Genomic DNA, 21737 nt, shown 5'->3' on the forward strand with positions numbered 1-21737 from the left:
ACTGAGATTATAATAAATGGGCTTACTCAGTTACAGAGGTAAGAAGTCCAAGAGTTGTGAAGACTCAGGGAACCTGAAGGAACAGTTGTAGGTCTAAGCTGAAAGTGAATGAAGCAGGAGAACTAAAAGTGTGATTTCCTGTCTGAGTCCAAAACCAGGGCAAGATCCCTGCCTGAGCTGGAATGCCATTAGGCATCGAAAAGTCTCTTTTACTTTGGTTATTTGTTTGATTCAGACCTTCCATGAATTGGGTGAGGCCTAAAATCCCTGAAAAGAACATTCTGCTTTACTCAGTGTGCAATCTATGTTTAATTTGATTCAAAACTGGCCTGATAAACACAATCACAGTAATGATTGACAAAATACATCGGTGCCCAGTGGCCTAGTCAGCAGTGCACGTACAGTGAGTCACCACACTGTCTGGTTGACCAGATGAATGACGTGAAAGATATCATGAATAAAAGCAGTGGTGGTAGGGTTCTGTGGCAGGGAAACTTAGATAAAGTATGGAAGGGATATTCATGCTAACATACCTCAAAGCACATTATTATACCGATGTTGTTGTTTGCCTTTCTCTTATTTGAATTGTGTGCTTGTCTTCAGTTATGGACAGTTGCTAGTAGGCCCAACAAATATCTGTTATATTTATAATCAACTTGCATAAGTGTTGTGACATTCATTCATCCTATACAATAAAATTGAAGCTTGATGGAAAGCCTGAGACTAAATTCTGGAAAATTATTCATTGTTATTGATTATAAATCAATCTCAAATTTTTGTCACAAGACTTTTATCTGCAAAGTAGGAAATGAAAATAAAGTTGTCTTCAAAGCCTCTCGAAGTAAACAGATCTTTGTGAAATCAATATGTTCATGAAGAGTTGCTTCTAATTTGTGCTGAATATAACACACTGAACAGAGTATTAGAAATACTTTGAAAGTTTCTATTTCTATGTTTTTCTATATACTTATTAGAAAAACTGAAATAAGTATATTTTAAAATATTCATTTGCATAAATTTTGGTTGTTTAATGTGTGAATAGTTCATATCTCAAAATCTGCTTAACCTGTTAGTAATTAATTTTTAAATTATCTCATTGTCCATATTTTCATTATCTTAATATTGTACTAAACAATGTCAAATCACTAACATTTTTCTTTATTTATGCATATATTCCTGGAAGTAGATTTAGTGGGTTAAATCAATATGATGTACACTATCAAATCATATTCCCAAAGTGACAAATCAATTTACATTTTCAGAAGCACGATTTTTGCCATTTTAAAAGATTTACAGTTATCGATAGGCTCACATGTGGTATTATTTTGGCTTGTATCTATATATTGGATTACTAAAGAATATTTTTTACACTAGAAATATGTCTTTAAGGGTTTCTTGTGGAAAATCATAAAGCAAATAAACAACTCTTAATTGCTTTGCACATCTTCATTTAATGCATATACCCAGGCGAAGGGCCTATTCCAGTTATCAGAGATAAAACCGCAAAGCTAGGGTGGAAAGTAGTTGCCACTACGTGGTGTGCTATCTGGCCCCATCTGTAAGGAGGGTTCCTTTCCAACTTTCTATAGAATAATGGCATTGATGTTCTGTATGATTTGATTACTCCTTATGAAAGATCTATATCCAGGAAGACAATACCAGATGAATTTGAGGAAGAGGTTGTAAAGCTTTTCATTATTTATTCTTGTGCTGGGAATAGATGCTAGATAATAACTCAGATGGCTGAAAGGGAAGTTATTAAAATGCTACCTAGAAGAATGCTTTCCCAGAGTTCCCTGACTCTGAAGCTAATGAAAGAAAGGGGTAGACCAAGCCGACTCATGAGCGCCTGATCACTCATAATGAAATCAAGAGAGACAGGCCATTAGTATGTGAGTGCAGCTCTTACCAGATAACCAACTGCAGGGGAAGTCGGTGGGTCCAGAAATCCTGCCTGAATCTGTGCAGTAATAAAATTTAGCCCCTCAGAGAGAGTATGATTTTCTTACTTTTATAATGGCACCATGATCCTGAGGATGTACCTAAGAAGTATAATTTGGGAAAATCCAGAATTACTGCCTGGATTTGAAGGCCACTGAGAAAGAATTTAGCAAAAATCCTAGGTTAGAACATGAAAGACAAACAACTAAACAGCTCCTGGACAGTGGAATTGAAGAAGTCCCCAAGTGCTGTCTGCCTCTGGCTCTTTTGTTCAATCTAGTCTATCTTCAGTTGGTTCAAGTATCTGGGAAACTATCAGATCTTCCGAGCATGTTATGTTGGACCATCTCCAAAACTGATTCCAAGCCGAGCTTGAAGACGTTTCTCCTTCCCTAATATTGACACTAGGGATGAGTTCACTTAGTCCTGCTGAACTCACAGAGCAAGAGAGAGAAACTGTGCAATCTAACAGTATTGTGTTCCTTTCCTTTCACCTTCACATTTCTATGATTACATCTTTTTGAGGTTCAATTAATTGGCCACATGGTTGTTCTTTTTAAGATCACACACAGCATAGATGTGACTGGCACCCTCAGGCATAGTGACTAGGTTTATAACATTCACATTTCAGTCTTTGCTCTTCAGCCAGCCATCTAGGAGTTGGGAATTCTTGCAATGAATAGCAAGCAGGCAGGCAAACAAACACAAAACAAAAAAGAGTACAGAAAAATGATGGCTTGTGGAGGGACTTGGGATATAGAGGCAGAGATGAACTTAAATTCCATAACTATTCTATATTGTCTTTGGCTGCTTATTGAACAGGGGTAAAACTAGAAAAACTCTCTAGCTTACCATTATTCTCTACCCTTCAGCTATTTTGACAGAGGCAAACAAGGCCTAGTTTGCAAGGAATATAACCTTCAGGCTTTAATTTGGAGCAAACGAAACCTATATAGGAGCTTTCCACTAGCAGTTGCAAAGACATTACCACATTGCTGAATGTTTGAAAGAAAGGCATGTTTCCAGCCTCAACATCTGTCTCCCAATTGATAAGTCTCTTTTTATTAAATGAACTTTAATTACTTAATAATTAGACCTTCCACAGGAGAAGATGTGGGGCCTGATAGTCTGCCAAAAGGCTAGAGGGCAAATCAGAAAAATATGCTATTTTCAGATTAGAATTTAAAAGGAGTAGACCCAGTATGGGGGTGTGTGGGTAGAAGAGAAGCATCCCCAGAGGCCATGAATCTTGGCATAAATGAGAACTCTGAAATGCTTAAAAAACCCAAAGTAGTTTAGAATCAAATTAATCAGAGTATACACTGAAAATATCCCAACTCTCTGACTGGACCTAAGGGAAAGATTTGGAAGATTTCTCTTCTTATGTAATGTGCATGTGCCTGGATCATAGGCCAGGGAGAAACTATTGTCCTCTTTATTTTAATTATGAAAGCACTTTCAATGTCTTTACAGATTTAGCAGCTTTCCATTCATTGCCATGGTGATTTTTAATTTTTTTTTAGCATCACAAAGGAAAAGCTCAAATAAAAATGTTTGCTGCTTTCACTATTAACATTTCTACAGCCCCAGTGACAGTAAATATTTTGGTTGTGCTTCAAAGCTGAGGAAATATGTATTGTCCCAAAGAAGAATGATGGCTGCAGCTGTTGCCCAGGCTATCTCAGCTGAACCCAACTTGGCCCTGAGACCCCTGATACTTTTTTCCTCAGAGACAGTGATAAGAAAGGATGATGAGAAATCCCATCCAAATGTTCACTGATTCTCAATTTAAACTTATGAGGCTTAAGTGAAGTTTTCAAAAATGCATTAAGCATTGCGTCTCTTCTTACACCACATTCATTTTTGAAAGGAAAGGATCTATGCATGAGTATGTTTGTTTTCCTCAGCTGTATTTTACTTTACCTGAAGTAACCACCACCTTGTGCTGTTTTTCTGCCTCCCCAGTTATTGCTACCCTTCCTTGACTTCTTAATGGTTATAACCCGGGATATTTACCTCAACTGATTGCCTAAGCAATAACATATTTTTTCATGCAACAAATATTAGGTCACAAATTGTTTGTTATGCACTGTACTAAATATTTATAGTACCGAATAAAATACAATGGAACCTTGTTTTGTGGAACTAGGCAGGAAGATGCCTATAAAGCAAATTGCAAAATTAATTAATTAAATTTAAATAAGTGATCCAAAAAATCTTTAGGGACAAGCAATTCTCCCTGGGCTGGGGAGAATTTCAAAGTAAGGACTTTGAAATACTGTGGTGCCGTTAAATAAAGCCCATATATTCAAGCAGGGTGTTATAGAAGCACTTAAAAACAAAACAAAAACCACCTTCATTTTTCCTTGTATAAATAGTAAACATTCTTGAAATAACTAGCCTTCAGCTTCATTTCTGAAAATAACATACTCAAATAGATATTTCATGAATCTGTTCAGTGTTAAAGTACTACAAGGTGATAATGGAGAGTTCCTTTGCAAAGATCAGAATAAACAAAGTGGACCTATTTCTCCACAGTAATCTAATAATAGCTGTATATTTCTTGCTAACAGCAATTAGTGCTTTCTATAAACCTTTAATTAGGATTGTTGACATCAATATCATTTCTGATGCTAAAGCCCAGGCACTTTTACTGTGTATTAGTCACTTACAAAATTGGAATTAAAAATGTCTGTTTATCATTTTGAGGACAGGGATAAAATTGAGCTTCCATATGTGTCTGACTTTTCCATATGTAAAACAGAATGTTCTTTTCTCTTTATAGTTTCTCACTAATGGGTTTTGGTCTTTGTTAACACACAAAGGTACAGAAATTTTCTGAGCCTATGAGTTGATTGGTGTGGGAAGCTACTAAGCAGTCCAGGTGTTCCGGGATTTAAAAGGCTGCCGTAGCATCCTGGTCCAGGCAAGATACGAAAGTGCTTGGACTACAGTTCATTCTTGGAAACCGCATTTCCCAAGGCTAAATAGGGAAGCCTCCTGACAGCACTAAATACAGGCTTTGTGATCTTTTTGGTTGCGTTGTGGTTCTGGCTGAAATTTGTACATAAAAATTCTACTTAGACCATAATAAATTGTTATTCTGCAATATCTATAGGAGATGAGGTTCAGAACAGCCCTGAAGATATAAAATCAGCAGATGTTCAAATCCTTATGTAAAACAGCATAATATTTCCATTGAGTCTAGATATATCTTCCTGGAGATACTAAATTATCTCTAGTTGGCTTATAATACTTACTATAATGTAAATGTAAATGCATTATAAGTAGCTTCAAACTCAAATTGTTAGTATAGACACAAAAGTATACACAAATATAGATATAGATATATGTTTTTGGTCCACAGCTGGTTGCTTTTGCATTATTTGTGGAAACCATGAATATACCTGAGAACTGACAGTGTTCACCAAACAATATAGTTTACTCAGTTCTGTGCTGATTCTGGGAAGTTCTGTATCAGAGAGTAGTGACATTTGAAAGAGATCCATTTTGTATCTGTGTATTCAAAGTGGTTGGGATAGATATATAGTTACATTCTGTTAATGAATAGAATGATTTGTTCTAATGGTGTTTGTAAATAGGATCACAAGTCCGCATCTTGTACAGCAATTAACCACTAAGAAGAATATATGCAGTGTATTATTTGTTGAAAAAAAATGAAAGAGATCCATCTTTTACTTCGGTTGAGGAAGTAAGGTATTTTTTAAAAAATATAATTCACTCCTAAATCCTTTTCTTTTTTTAAAGATTAAGTACTCTCACTTGCTCTGCTATCTCTTCCATATGTAATATGGAAATAATAGAGCTATTTAAAGAACTGTCATAGGCTCGGGTATTAGCTTAGTTACTGAACAATTACAAGCATGAGCAAAGCACTGAGTTCAATCCTTAACATTGTAAACAGAAAAGAAATATTTAAATGAGGCCATTTCTACAGGTGGTTAGAGCAGTGCAAGCTCTAAAACTAGATCTTGCTGAAAATCACCAATATGGTGAAAAGGGGAGGGACAAAATGACTCACTGGGGGTTATTACTTACCAACCCAAACTGCCAGAGTGTAGGAAAGTGATAGAGTTGAAACTCAGAGCCAGATTTCAAGGTGTGGGTGTCTGCAAAATGTTTAGATCCTTGGAAAATATTTAAATGCTGTTTTTCCCTGTCAGTAAATCCTTGATATACCCTGTGGAAGTGAAATGCAGAAAATATATTACAAACATGGAAACGTATTTCAGGCAATTATTTATAGACTAATTTCTGGTTTGGTACCTGTAAATTATAAGTGCTATACTACTTTAAAGATTTTAAAGTGATTTTCAGTTAGAGAAGAAAAAAGGTGGGCATTTTGTCTCTGGACCTTAAGGATGACTATATAACTGATAGGCAGATGTTAGGAAACAGGGCTTTTCTTTTAAAGGAAATATTATGTAAAATAAGATCCAAACGAAACCCCGTTATGCTTCAAAACTTTTAATACATGTGAAAATTGATTTCAAAATATGGATGATAAGCTTCCTGTGCTGGATTCCTGGTTATATAATTAAATAAATCCTTTGCCTAGCTTTTGAGTAATACAAAATTACCAGAAATTTGAGGAACATCAGAGTTTCTCAAGTGAAATAAACTTAGGAGAATTTGGGGTCACTGATATTCCGACCATGTTTAGAATGCAAGTGAACAAGGCAAGGAAAGAGGGAGGAAATGCTGTGGCTGAATAGATCACACGTGATCTGGTAGCTTCAACTAGGCTCTTGCTGGGCAGATAACCAGTTTTTATGAGAATCTAATTAAAGTCATACCTGGATGAGGCACAAGAGTCATTTGTACTCAGTTAGAGCATTAAATGATGCTTGAAAAACACTATATTCTTATGAATGACAGTGAACTTAATGCTCATCATAGAATGCACATACTCATGTCTTGAAAATATAATGCTCCACTGAGGGCCTGTATCATGCACTTTCAAGATGGTTATTGGACAAAAAGTAAAAAGGCTACTAATTGCTTTTACAATTTAACAGTGTGACAAAAAAAAAATTAACCTTTTTAAAGTTCTCAACACTGCATTGTTCACTGTTAAATAGAATGAAACCTTGACCCCTCTTTATTAAGATTTGAAATTAACACAGAGTACTTACTGAATAAGGATGCGGGAAGGAGCCGATTCCATTAAGTCTAATTGCATCACTATGCGAGCTCAGGCCTGTGTGGGATTCTCCTTGCCAGATAATGTTTATGTAGGGAAACAATTGTTGAATATCAATTTGAAATATGCTTCAATTATATATTTCACTTTATGCTCTTGAGCTTACTTTCAAGTTCACTCTTAGAATGCCAGAGACATTCAAATGTACAATACACGCTGTAATTAAATTTATTGAATGGTGTATCTTACAAAGAATCATATATCAGAATGTATAAAAGTATCCAGATATTTTTATCAAACCACCAAAAGTATTTTATCTTATCTCAGATTTCTAAAATACAAAACTTGCTTCTTTGGGGAAATTATTACTGTTTAACTACAAACTTGAAAAATTATGAATGAGAATGAAAAAGAAAACTATATGAATAAAATGTCAGAAATTTGTTTGAACTTTGTTGTCCAAAATAAGATGCAAAACATATACCACTGCTCATTGTAGTATTCATTTGTGTAAACCATACTCTGTTTAAGTACATATTTATACCTATAGTGAAGTTAATCAGTGCAGATTAATGTAAAGTAGTCTTCTTTTGAATACATTCAAAAGCATACACTATGAACAGTTTGGAAATTAGACTTTAAACACTAAGCACAGGTCCAAGTCAGCTGACTCCTTTTGTTTTTCACTCAGTGGTAGGTCCAGCACAGTAAAAGATTAGCTTAGTTTTCTTGATAACTCAAAAAAAATGGAATTAGGTAAGTGGTTGGCGCCCTCTGTAGATATATCTGTAGTGTTGATGCACATAGCTCTATGAATCCAAATTCCAGAGCCTTAGCTTAGGAATCAGATGACTATATATATATATATATATATATATGATAACATTTAATGGATAAATTTAATATTTTTATCACCATTAATATGGTATATCATCTAATGTTAGTCATCCTTAAAAATATCATATTCCCTCTCTCTGATCTCATCTATTTATACAGATAAAGCTATAATAAGGTTACACTTCAGCAACTTGTACCCATTCTATAGATGAACTTAGTGTAATTTATATTGTAAAGATTCAATTATCTTTTAGCTTAAAGACTAATCTTTGAATAGAACATGAAATTCTACCTTTATCTAGGAAACGAGACTAGACAATTTATTGTCTCTGATATTGGATTATAATAATTGCCCCAGGCCATTACATCTTTGTTCTCTGTCTTTAGCTAATTTTTTATCAGTTTATAAGGAAAATTAGATTTGTGAGAATTAAAACACTAAAGTTAAAACTAGCAGTATTTAAAACAGAACAAAATAGGATCTGCTACTGACTAAAGAATGATGTAAAAACTCAACACTTTTTGACAAAACTTGTACCTAGAGCTGGGAAATTTGGGCTTAATTAGGATATATAAAATAAATATTACAATAACATGAACTATGCTAATAAAGACTTGATATAAACTGCAAAGTGATGAGTAGAACAAATTTTATTGTAAAATGTACATCAAATTTAAACTATTTCAGGAAATTTGAAATGAAATTGGAAATATCAGAATACAAGTGTGATAAATAGAACCAAAATCCCAAAGGTGAATGTAATTCATGTAATGAATGTAATTGTTTGTCTAACAAACCTATACTAACAAAAATATAGAAAGTACATTTATTGAATCCATTAGTGTTAGAAAAAAAATTACTAATTATTTATCAATGATGACATAATTCATAAAAGTTCTTTGTTGTCACTAAAAATCTCTAAACATTTTCATGTTCAGATGATTAGGATCATAGATATCAACTTATTTATAAAGTGTCAAAGAACAAGATCAAAATATCTTGTCAGCTTTCCCTGTAAGACATCATGATGGAGAAATTCCTGTAGTCATCATGCTTAGATTTAGTGAAGGTCAGGTTTTTTATATATATAATTTTTCCTTCACTTCCTTATTCAGATGTACAATGCAAATACATCATTTTCACATGTTGTTTCATATGAGCATCTTTGTGGTCATGCAAATTATCTGTTATCCTATTTTATAGCCCAAGAAATGAAATACATTGTTAAAAGATTCATCCAACCACAAGCTACTTAATTTCAACCTTAACACTTTTTCAGCACACTCTGCTTGGCAAATGTTAATGATCATTGGCCTTAAGCAGTCAACCCATTAAAGATTGTTCTTTGTTATTTTGATTGGCAGTTAATATTCATCTTTCTTGAAACTGCCATAGGTTATGTCACATCTTATCCTTAATGAATCCCTGTGACCTGAGACCTTTGTCTAAAGTTGGAAAACTGGAAGGGCACAGAATCTGAATTCAGAAGACCAAGGTCTTATTTGGAGCACTACAGCATACTAACTGAGTTAATTTGTGTGTGGAATTTGACTTCTCTGAGACTCAATTTCCACTTGTGAAAAATTAGAATGTATCTGCTCTGTTTACTTTACATGGCTGATTTATTAACCAATACTAACAAAATACTAAGCTTCTTGGCATAAAGCAAAATGCCATTGTTTTAGTCACAGATCCCAATCACAGTGCCTGACAGGTGGTATGCTACAGTGTAAAGGCAATGATATGGGATTTGAGAACATATCTTGTAAAATACAGTCTCTTGTGAAGAATGTAATGTGTGATTGTTTATATTGGTGACTAAGGTGCCTCATCTGAAACACTTATCCTCCTTTCTCTTTTTGCTGTTTTCCTAGGACCACTGAGGTTTCTTTCTCAAACAGAGTCTGTGACAGCCTTCATGGGAGACACCTTGTTGCTTAAATGTGAAGTCATAGGGGAGCCCATGCCAACAATACACTGGCAGAAAAATCAACAAGACCTTAACCTGGTCCCAGGAGACTCCCGCGTGGTGGTGTTGCCCTCAGGAGCACTGCAGATCAGCCGACTTCAACCAGGGGACATTGGGATCTATCGATGCTCTGCTCGAAATCCAGCCAGCTCAAGGGTAGGAAATGAAGCAGAAGTCCGCATTCTCTCAGGTATTTTTGCGCTCTTCGTCTTCTTCTCCTCTTCAGAGTGACATTGTCTTAAATAGATCAAACACCAATTTTTTCATTACACAATGTTTTTGTACTTATTATATGTTCTGTATCTGTGCCTTCTTGCTAAGGCATTATTGGATGAAGACATGCCAAGCCATGTCTGCCATTGAAGTCCTTGGGAAAGAAATGCATACTTTAGCTTAATTCATTCACTTTCTTTCACTGAATGCATTAATGTTCAGTACATCCTGCTTTATGCAAAAAATGCATTGCTAATAATATCCATTGGGTATTTCATTTTCCTCTGATTTATAACAGTAAAAGAGAAAGTTATTATCCCCATTTTCAAAATATGAAAGTGAGCATTAGGAAGGTAAGAATCTTTCCTAAATTACTGTTGAACCATCATCTATGTATCCATTAGTACACTCATTTCTGTGAAGGATAGTGCTAAGCACAGGGGATGCAGATTGCCTGAGATTGACACAGAGCCCAGCCTGTTAGATTTCTGGGTGAATACAGCCACACAAATAATTACAAGAAGGTGTGATAAATATTATGACAAATAAAGTGACTTTTTGCCAGCTTTTATCTCCCTTTCTTTTCTCTGACAAATCCTTGAGACTGAACTAAATAATCCCTAAGTAGTCAGAAGTTTGCTGAATGTTCTCTAATAAGTCTTTTCTTCCAATGACTGCTGCTGTATCATCTATGTATCTAGTGTCTGCTTTTTCTCTCAGTCTCATTAATAGGGTTTACTTTGACTCATGTGAATCACAAAATAGCACATTGAGTTCTTAATTGATTGCTGTGGATTGCTCATTAAAGTGTAGATACTGGAGGCTGGCAAGATAGCTCAGCCAACCAAGCACCTGCTTTCACAAGCTCAGGGACCAGGCAACGAACCCGGTCCCACATGCTATGCTCCCCCAGCCCCGAGGCGCACTGTGCCAATGACCAAATTTGGGCATGGTGGTGTATGCCTGTAATCCCAGAGGTGGGGAGGCTGAAAACAGGAGGATCACTATGAGTCTGAGCTGTGTAGTGAGACCCTGTACCAAGTACATTTTAAAAAGAAAGAAATGAAAAATATATAGATACTGTATCCTGTCCCTGCATGCTTAACTATGTGCAGTTATTACACTACTTTGGCTGTGTAGAGGGTTATTCTAAAAGCAAATTAGTCATTCAATTGAAACTTTCCCAGTGCTTTACATAAAGACATCTTTAAAACCATGTCTTTTTTCACATATTCATCCTCGATTAGTCACGAAGATACTGAATGAAAGCTGTTGTAACTATTAACAACACAGTTATATTATATCTGCCTGTAGTAGCAGGTGCAAATGTAGCATTTATTTCTAACATATGCATGTATTTACTTAGACGATCATTATATCCATGAACATTTTAAATACTTATATTAACATATCTTTAATAATACATATGTTGAGTCAGATGAGAAGCTAAAATAATTCACATGGAAACTGAGACTATATTGATTATTATAAGATGGTAGAAATGTCCATTTTCAAGTGTCATTAAGGAATGATGCACTAATAAAATATCAAAATTGAGGTAGAAAGTTGTGAAAGACCTAGAAATATAAATAACAAACTATCATTTACCTTTATTTGTTCACTTTGTAAAGCACTTTTGAATTATAATCCATGAGGATTTATATAAAACCACATTATTAATTTCACTAAAAACAAGCAATTATTGTTGTGACTTCGAAATATTTTCCTTAACAGAAACTGAATATTTTTTAAAAAGTTAATCTAAGAAGAATGTTTATCAGAGTGCTGTGAATTCAAACATATTTCGTTAATATATTCCTTGAAAGGATTATGAGCAGAGATACATTGCAAACACACACACATACACACACACACACACACACACACACACACGCAAAGAGTTATACAAGTTATTGTTCTGAGTTAATAATATTCACAATGGGGCATGATCCATATTGGATAAGTGTCACATGCACCACTGTACCACTTCTACCACCAGTGGTACGAGCTGCCTGCTGGGACACTTACGTATGCATAACCAGTGGTTCAAGCCAGTCGAAGATGTGACTTCTATCCCATAAGATATTGACTCCATTTCTTTTACTCATCTGTGTTTGACTTTGTAGTTGATGTCGATCTAATATATAGATCTAAACTAAGTCCAAGATTGTGGAATGAGTGAATGGTGAATCCTCATGTTTTAATGAGTTGCTAATGTTTCTCTTCCTTTAAAATCATGCTAACCTTTTCCTTAGCAATTTTCACATTATAAAAGCACCAGTTTGAAGAAATAATAGATCACATATGATATAGCTTATTTTCTATTCTCTTTAGGAAAGACACTGTTACAAAATAGAAACTCATTGTGTTATTAGCATTTAAGACAACTTGAAGGGGAATTTGAATTAACTCTCTTGAAAGGGTTATGTTTTTCCATAGTCACTAATGCTTTATGTGGATTGACTAAGTTATTTCACATTCAAGGAATTACACATTTTGTGGAGTAAATCAGTAGTAAATTCTTCTAACAGATTTTCTGAAATGTCAATAGGAAAACCCTAAGTAAGAGAGTTGAGATGGTTTAAACTGTCTTATGTGATGGGAACAGTGACAGATTGGAGCGGCCATTGCTTTTGTCATGCTCACTATTCATGGCTTATCACATCTGAGTGCCAAGCAGCAGACTGAACTGCAGAGTTAAGAATGCACTCTGGGCACTAGGCTGGCTGAAGTGACCAGTCTACACAGACAATTCGTACTTCTGTTTTCTTAATATTGTAGTTGAATTACTCTGTTTCTAATTCAATCCATTGTTCATTCATTTAACTATAATTGGATTACTTTGGACCCATATAGATTTGAACTAAATATCAGTATAATTCAAAGCAATCACTATTAATATGATAAAATGTTCTAAAATATTTTGAATGATTATAATTTTATTGTAATATTGACAGAAAAGTTCAGATTTTATTTTATTTAGAGGTAATTCTGCTCTCTAGTCATAAAAGATTAGTTTTATTCTTTCATTCATTCCTAAGAACATATTAACTCAATGTTATATTAACTTTTTATTTGATTCAATATCACTCACATTTTAAAATTAGTTAACAGCATACCTTGGAGATAGTCCAGCGTGGGCTCCAGACTACTGCAATAAAGTGGATATTGTAATACAGCAAGTTACAGAAATACGTTGATTTCCCAGTTCATATAAAAGTTGTATTTACACTATAGTATAGTCAATTGAATGTGTAATAGGAATATGTCCAAAAAGTTGCACATATCTTAATTAAAATTTACTTTATTGCTGAAAATTGCTAATGGCCAGCTGAGCCTTCAATGAGCTAGCATAACCATTTTACTGCTGGCATAGGGTTCTGCCTTGAAGTTGATGGCTGTGTACCAATCAGGGCAATAACGGCTACCTTTGGCAGGAATACCCTCATAAAATGTACTTCTTAAATAATAAGATTTGAGTGCACTAAAGCACCTGCTGAGTCAGAGTGCAGCACTCGGGGTTCAATCCCTGCCATGTTGTGTCGGCCCTGCTCCCAGGGTGTGCTGAGAAGGCAATTGAGACTGGATGTGGTGGCACACGCCTATAATTCCAGCGCTTGGGAAGCTGAAAACAGGAGAATCACTATGAGTCCAATCTACATAGTGAGACCATGAACTAAATACTAAAAATAAATAAATAAATAAATAAATAAATAAATAAATAAAAAGACTTGAAAGCCAAATCTCTCCTTGATTCAGGGACAGCACAATGGATATGTATTCATAGTCAGAAAACAACATTAACCTCACTATATAGCTCCATCAGTGCTCCTGGGAGCATTGGAAACTAATATTAATACTTTGGAAGAAATATTTCTGTACATATATGGGCATGAGAGCAACAATTCTCAATTGTGGGCTTAAAATATTTAGTAAACCACTTTGCAAAGAGATATGCTGTCATTTCTTTATTGTTCCATTTATAGGACAAAAGCAGAGTAGTAGATTTGGTATAATTCTTACAAGATGAGGATTTTCAGAATGCTAAGTGAAACTGGCATCAACTTATAGTAACCAACTGCATTAAAACAAGGCAGGCAGCCTGTCCTTGGATAGTTTGCAATCTGGCATTGGTTTCTTCTCTCTACCTATGAAATTCCGAGATAACATCTTCTACCAATACAGGCTCTTTCACCCACTTTGAAAATCAGATATTTAGTATACCCACCTTCATGTATTCTCATAGACATAACTTGGTACACCTATATATCAACATTTGTTGCTTCCATCTTACACTTGTATAACAAGGAACTGGTCTCTGTTCTTAAACCTCATGAATAAGTCTCTGCTTTCAAACTGCTCTTCTGTAGCTTCCTCAACTTTCTCTGTTATCATATATTAGAAAAGAATTATGTCTTTTTTCTAGATTTGGATTTAGCTTAAAGGTGTATTGTCGCTTCTTTGATCTTCTATTGAGAGCTCCGAAACCTTTTCTGTATCAGCAGTAAGAATGTTTTGCTTTCTTATGTGTGTGTTCACTGAAGGAGCACTTTTAACAAGGTTGTTCTGGGCTTTGCATCCACAGTTTAGCTAACTGGCACAGGAAGCTTTTTGTAAAAAAAAAAATCACCTTAGCTCTGCCTTTGACACACCTTCACTGAGCTTAATCATGTGTAGCTTCTTTATTAAATTGAAGAACATGCTAGAGACTGTTGTGTACTCATTCATGATTGGCCTAGTTTCCAACATTGTATTTCATGGACATAGGAAAACCTGGGAAATGGGAGAGGAAGGATAATGTCCGGTTGCTAGAGCTGTTTGAACCTATATTTAGTAACTAAGGTTGTCAACTATTGTAGGTATGATTTGTGGCTCCCCCAAATAGTGGCAAGAGTAACCACAAGGACCACTGAACACAGATAAGAACAAAAACATAAAAATATTGGAACAGTTTGACATGCTACAGCAATCATCAAACTGTGACACAAACACAAAGTAGCTTTATACTATTGGAAATATGATACTGACAGACCTGCTTGATGTGGCATGCCACAAGCCTTCAACTTGAGAAAAACGGTAGTATCGGCAAAGTACAGGACAGCATAGTACAAGAAAATGAATATGTCTATAAACGTTAATATGATCTGTGTTTATAATTTGTATAGAATGATGATCTCTAAGGCATAATGATGAAGGTACACTGTCAGCTTTTAGATTTATCATCAGACCAGTTAGTTTTTTGTTCCTGTGGTCTCTGACTGATAGTTGACATGGAGACGTAACTTCAAGTAAATGTATCTAGTTCCAAATGAGGACAATAAATGAAACTAGCCAATGTTGGGCATGGTGATGCACACCTGTAATTACAGCACTCAAGGGGTTGAGGCAGGCTTGTGAGTTTGAGACCAGGCTGGGCTACAAAGTGAGCTCAAGGCCAGCCTGAACTGCAGAGCAAGACCCTGTCTCAAAAAGACAAAAAAACAAAGATAAAATAAAAACAAGCAAATAAAGCAAAGGATTAATCATGTCTAGGTGGAAAAGTTGGAAAATCTTTCTAGTTGATTACTCTTGTAAATCATAAGAGAAGAACCCAGTAGATGACAGCTACTACTGAGGAGGATGGGAGTTAAACTAATTCTGTGAAGAATCTTGAGTGCCATAGTTTAGGACTTAAACTGGATTCTATCAACCTTGTTGCTTTGGGGGAGTCTTTGAATATATTTGAGCAATGGATATTACAGCATATACATACACAGGAAGAACAGAAGTGAAGTGAGAGACACATCAGATTAATGCATTTATTACATAGTATTTTTGTCTCATGCCATATTTTTCACTGTATTGAAGAATTTTTCCATAGTTTGTTTTTAAAAAGATAGTCTTGTATAATTATTTCCTCTACAAGGCTATAAACAGTGCATTCATAGCCATTCGAAGAATTAAGATGAATTAAATAGTTTCATAAGCTTCCAGATGTAATATGATCCTATTATATTTAAGCCATGCGAAGTTCATATTTGCTAGATATTATATCAGATTTAATTTGACGACATGGAAATATCTGCATATGGGCTACCATAGCCTGTTTCCATGGGCTCAGCTAATAACTAATAGTCAACTAATACTGATCAACTCATAATTAAATCCTCAATGTAATTTTTCATTAGAAATCATCAGGGACATGGACTTCACACCTGACTAAGTACAAATCTTGGTTTCATCATTTACTGATTATGCAGTTGAGGGAAAGTTATTTGATCAATCTTCATTTATCTTGCATAATAAAATCAGTGCAATCATATGTCCTGAAGTGTTGCTTATGAGGGTTAAATACGGTGTTAAGAGTACAATGCTTAGAATTTTGGACGCTTCTGTAGATTGTTTAAAATGACTTTTCACATTTTAGAGACTCTTCCACGGTTGAAATGATTTTGGTCTCTTGTTATGATTATTTATATGCTAATAAATTACCTGATTTTGATTTTGAGTATCTATGTATAATCTGTGTAGTGCCTGCATCTTTTCTTCATATCTAAGAAGAGTCAGAGTTCCCTGCAACTGCTTTTTCCACAATAAAAAAGTTTTGCCTTTTCTTTGACATAATTTATTTTGGTGTATGATGTAGTATGTGAGGCACTGGATTAAAAATAGAAGTCTAAACAGAGAAGCCTTCTAGTATTGGTCTTCAGGAGCCCTTAGCAATCCACACAAATCTCTAAAATCCTTAGTTTCCTTGTCTTAAGAGAAGTTGGGATGGGTCACACTTTTTAACTCTTCTCTCTAATGAAAACTTTACTTATTATTTTACTGCATTCAGCACCATCCTGTCTTTTACTCCCAGTGCCTGAGAGTTCAAATTTATCAAGGAAATTAAAGCTTCCTTTGATTTTAATTTTGCTAAAAAGTAATTTTATCTCTCAGTGCTATTTTGGGGGACATCAAAATAGTCCAGGAGTCCTACTTGAAAATCACATGTGCACTATTTTAACATCACAAATGATTTCTCATTAAGCAATAGGAGAAAATGTAGTTCTTTCCCCTTGTCACACTTAGCCTTGAGTAATGTTAGTGATTGCATTATTCCTCGTAGCTACCGTTCCCTGGAAGTGTACCATTTCTTGAAAGGTAGAAGGAAGAATAATATACCTGTGATCATTCTCCCCATAGCAGAATAAATATTTATTGGAAAGAAGAGTCTATCTTTTAAGGGCCATCACAGTCTATGTCTACTATGAATCTAACACTTGACAACCCTGGATGAGTGCGCCAAAGAGGCAAGCAGCCTTCCCTGACTCACACACAAAGGAAGCTTTCTGTGAGGGTGTGAAGAAGTCACAGCTAAGGCCATGAGTGTGAGCAGCAGAAGAAAATAGAGGAGAGAATGGCAGCTTGCTTCTTCCTTTAGTCTCGTTTGATATCAAATTATTCATAGAGCACAGAAGATACACATAGTTGTAAATTATGGGCATACCTCTGTTAATTCAACCATGTCTAAATAGGAAATACATCAAATACTTAAGTTCATTATCAAAGTCAAGAGCTAGAATTAAAACCCATTTTTTTCTTGAAAGTTTTAAATGCACACATATATGTGTACATATGTGCATATGTGTAATTTTTACATTCTCCACACTAACTTTAGTACATTATAGTGGTAACATTTTTTCTAGATTTTTGTCAGCTAAAAAATGTTCTACAAATCATTCTAAAAATGAAAACTAACTTCCTTTAGATCTGCTAGAAAATGAAGCTGTTAGGCCAAAATTTCCTTGTGAGACAAGAGGAACAGAGCCATACGCTAGTGATAAGAATAGATGCTCTCTCTCTCTTCCTCTAAATTCTGATTACAAATAGCACTGTGTGTGTGTACATGGAAAAAGAAAGAGGAAATATGAACAGATGTAGGAATATTTGCAGAAAGGGAATGTCATTTTTAGTACTGAATTGGTGCAAATGATGAAAAAAATAATATAATCACAGAGTGATAAACAATAGCTCCTAAGAAAAGATTCCTTCCTCTTCCTATGTTAAAAGATCCTGGGCTGATAAACAGGTGTTTTTCCTTTTGTATTAAATAAACTCTTATTCCTGTGATCAGACTGATTGGGCTATATTTTTCAAATAAAACATTGAAGCAGAGATTTAGAAGTAGTCTCATGAAATTTTTCACTCAGAGCACATATGAAGGTAGATATATGCTGGCATTTGAAGACACATGCACCTGATGCTACAAAGAGGGAAGGCCCAGAAGCCAGCAGGTGAAGCATAGTTTAGCTTGAAATGGAGAATATATGGATGGAGGAAGTGAGGTCTGTGAAGTCAAATTAATTTCTAGCTCATGCCTGCAAAGATATCAAAGAGAACAACCAACAGTAGCCTGCAGTGTCCTTTCATTTCCAGTTGAAAAAGTGTTTGCTATACCATGGGGGCAGGAATTTAATAAAGAGCACCAAGGGGTGCACAATGAGAGAAAAAAGGACTTTACATTTAGAAAGCAGAAAATTTAAAAGCTAGTACTTGTTATTTTGAGAATGGCAGTTATTAAATTGTAAAAGCTGTTACTTTTTTCTTGTAGAAAAAGATGCCTATGTCCAATATTTCATTTCTCTATGCCTCAGACATGCTTTAGATTCAGTAATATAAGCTTAATATTGAAATTACTAAGTAATAGTTTTGAAAAATGGTCCCATTACAGGAGAGTTATCAGCAAGGGGGAGCACACATTCTAGACTAGTTGAGATAGTTGTGATCACAGTCTGCCCCATGCCCTGTGCCTGGTGCCCCACGCCCAAGAGTTTCCCTTTCCTTCTAGAGTGTCTCAGGCTGGTTGATTTATGTGGTCAAACTACTCATTGGCCGTTAGTGTGGAGGTCAAAACTGTACTGCTTCTTGGGGCATTTGGGAGAACCTGTGAATGTGGAGAGTGAACACTCCCACTTAGACTCACAAGCTGCGTAGTTTCACCAATGCAAAATCTAACAATAACAAGAATGGTCAATGCATTCTTCAAATTATTAAAATGTTTAAAAGTGCCCATAAACAAGAAATACTCTCCACTTTAACACATTTGTTATACTTCTTTAGGGCATAGGCACTAATGATACTAAGCTTTCCTGAATAAGTTAAAAGTAGATAAATGTGCTGTTTTATGATCCAAAGAACTCGGTGACTTATAATAAGCTCTTGCTAAAAGATAATTATTGAACCTATTTAAATTTTGCACCATCTTCTCAAAGGAACCTAATATAAGAATGGAGACAAGAAAGGCCATAGAAAAGGGATTATATTTATCAATTTCTGTGTAAAAGATACAAAACTATTCCTCTGTTGAATAGAAACAGGCTTCTAAGTATTTCAGAAAAACTACTCATCTGTTGAGTGTTTCTGCCTTTATTCTGGAAGTAGGGTCCATGAACTGTCAGGTTAATTTTCAGGAGTTGTGAGGTCAAACCTACTTTAATGCTAATGTTACTGTGTCTATTACATTTTTCACCATGTTGACTTAAGGATTATCTTGATGAAGCAATAAATTTTTTAATTTAATTGAATGTTACTCTTTAAGTGAACCTTTTAAAAATACACTGCATATGGAAATGGAAAATACACATGAAGAGAATTAAAATACGATGAGTTTTGCACAGTAAACATTTCTGGAATCATTTAAATTTTGAACTAAACTAGCTGTCTCACTTTCCCCCTCATGGAAAGTTATTTTTACTTGAAAGGACAATCAACAGAGAAACTGTAGCTATTCAGACTTCTTTACTTTTAAAATATTTTCTCAAAAATGAACAAAGTGAGTCAGTCACTTGTAGGAAAATAACATTTCCTGCTAAGGATGGAATTCAAGCTTTTAAGCTAAAATTAGACATTTGGAAAGTTTGCATTTGCCTCTGGGAGCTTGACAATTTCCCAATGTTAAGAGCCCTTTTTAATGGGATTTGTGATGAAAGTAACAAAGAAAATTTTTTGATAATAATAATAATATGTTTTAATTTTGAGGGTCTTTCTAGTGCACTGTAGCATTCCATATGACCACTGATTGATGTGACAAAATTTTGCATGGGTGAAAGATTCACTCAAAGCACAGGATAAAGCCAGGAATTTTGATAATACGGGACAAAACATTTCCTCATATATTATTAAGTTCTAGATTACAAATGACTTTTAGAAACTTTTTATTGAGGTTTAGTATGGTGTTACAGGATACTACCTAAAACTATCTGCAAAAACTATTAAGTGTGCCTTTCTTTATGAATATATATCTGTTTAAGGTCAGATGTTTCTGATGTAATTTAACCAAAGTATCAAAACAATATGAATGAAGAAAGTTAGGTAAAAATTTAGTTATTTTTATTAAACCACTCATTAAAAATTTAGAGAAATACTTTTTTTTCACCAGACATCGGACTCAGGACATTTACCTAGCCAGGCAAGCACTTGCAGTACTGAAGTATGTGAAGAAATTTCACCATTGTCATTGATATATTAGTTTCGAAAAATAGATACTTTTATTTTGAAAAATACTACTTTTAGTAAAATAAAAATACACATATAATAAAAAAGTTGATTTTTTAAAATGTATTTTAGTAGTGGATCTACAGGGCCTCAGCAGAAAGATCCGACTCATAGTGATCCTCCTATTTTCAGCTTCCCAACCTCTGGGATTACAGGTGTACAGCACCACTCCCAGTTTCAATTTCTGGCTCAGTGTGTGCTGGGGGCCAGCACACTGTGGACAGAACCCCTGCTCCCTGAGCCTGCCTAAACAGCCACTTTAGCCGCCGAGCTATCTAGGCAATTTGTTTTTTTAACATGATAAATAGTATCTATCACTTACATGGACCAAAGTTCTCTGGGGTCCAGAATAATAGTCAACAGTTTAAGATTCACTGTGTACATTAGTATTCACTTTAATTTTTATTTATTTTTACAATTATTACTTTTTGTTATTTTTATAATTGCATCCTTAATGTTAGCAGGGTTCCTGGCATTTAACTAACATCTGTACAGATCAAATAAATAAAAAAAAATTAAGGAGTCATGCTTTGCAATGATATCTACCCCATGAACACAGGAGATATCAATACAGCAATACCTGAAGTCTGCCTGCAATGAGCTCGGGTACAATATGTGTTCCATGAAACAAGGCTGAAACAGGATGTTCAGGGAATAAGTTCTACATAGTGAGAAGGAAGTAGTCTTCTGGTCATCGAGTCACATGCTTTAGTTTTAATATTGGGCACAGAAAGGATACTTCTCCAAACACAACATGCCAGGTATAATAAAAGACCTCTAGTTTCTGTTGCAGCTGAGGATTTCCACCATCTCCTCATCATTCATTTGAAGTCAAAGACCTGAAAGTTCTCAATAATGCAAGTTGATGCCACACATTTGGGATCACTGTCACGTCCCTCTCTATACAGAACTGGATCAGAGCCTGGGCTGTGGGTAGTTTTTGTGCTTTGCAGCAATCTCCTTCATCTTGGGATCTTCCAGTAGTGAAAGGTACTCTGGTTTTGCCCAGTGTCTGTCTGGAGAGCCCAGGGAGTTGCAGGCAGTTATAGTGATGCTGTTGGAGTGGTAGTACTAGATCAGTTTTTCTGGAGGTT

At 35.1% G+C, this 21737-nt stretch overlaps 1 protein-coding gene across 1 annotated transcript in view; it reads left to right on the forward strand.

The window, feature by feature from the left end:
- The window catches only part of Dcc (DCC netrin 1 receptor), a 1292183-nt gene that overhangs the window by 558548 nt on the left and 711898 nt on the right, over positions 1-21737 (forward strand). The window contains exon 3 of the mRNA XM_004623665.2: positions 9818-10102. Within this exon, the coding sequence (XP_004623722.1) occupies positions 9818-10102 (285 nt within the window). The remainder of the gene's footprint in view (positions 1-9817; positions 10103-21737) is intronic.

This window comes from Octodon degus, unplaced genomic scaffold (genome assembly GCF_000260255.1).
Source record: "Octodon degus isolate 3935 unplaced genomic scaffold, OctDeg1.0 scaffold00003, whole genome shotgun sequence".
Taxonomy (NCBI): Eukaryota; Metazoa; Chordata; class Mammalia; order Rodentia; family Octodontidae; genus Octodon; species Octodon degus.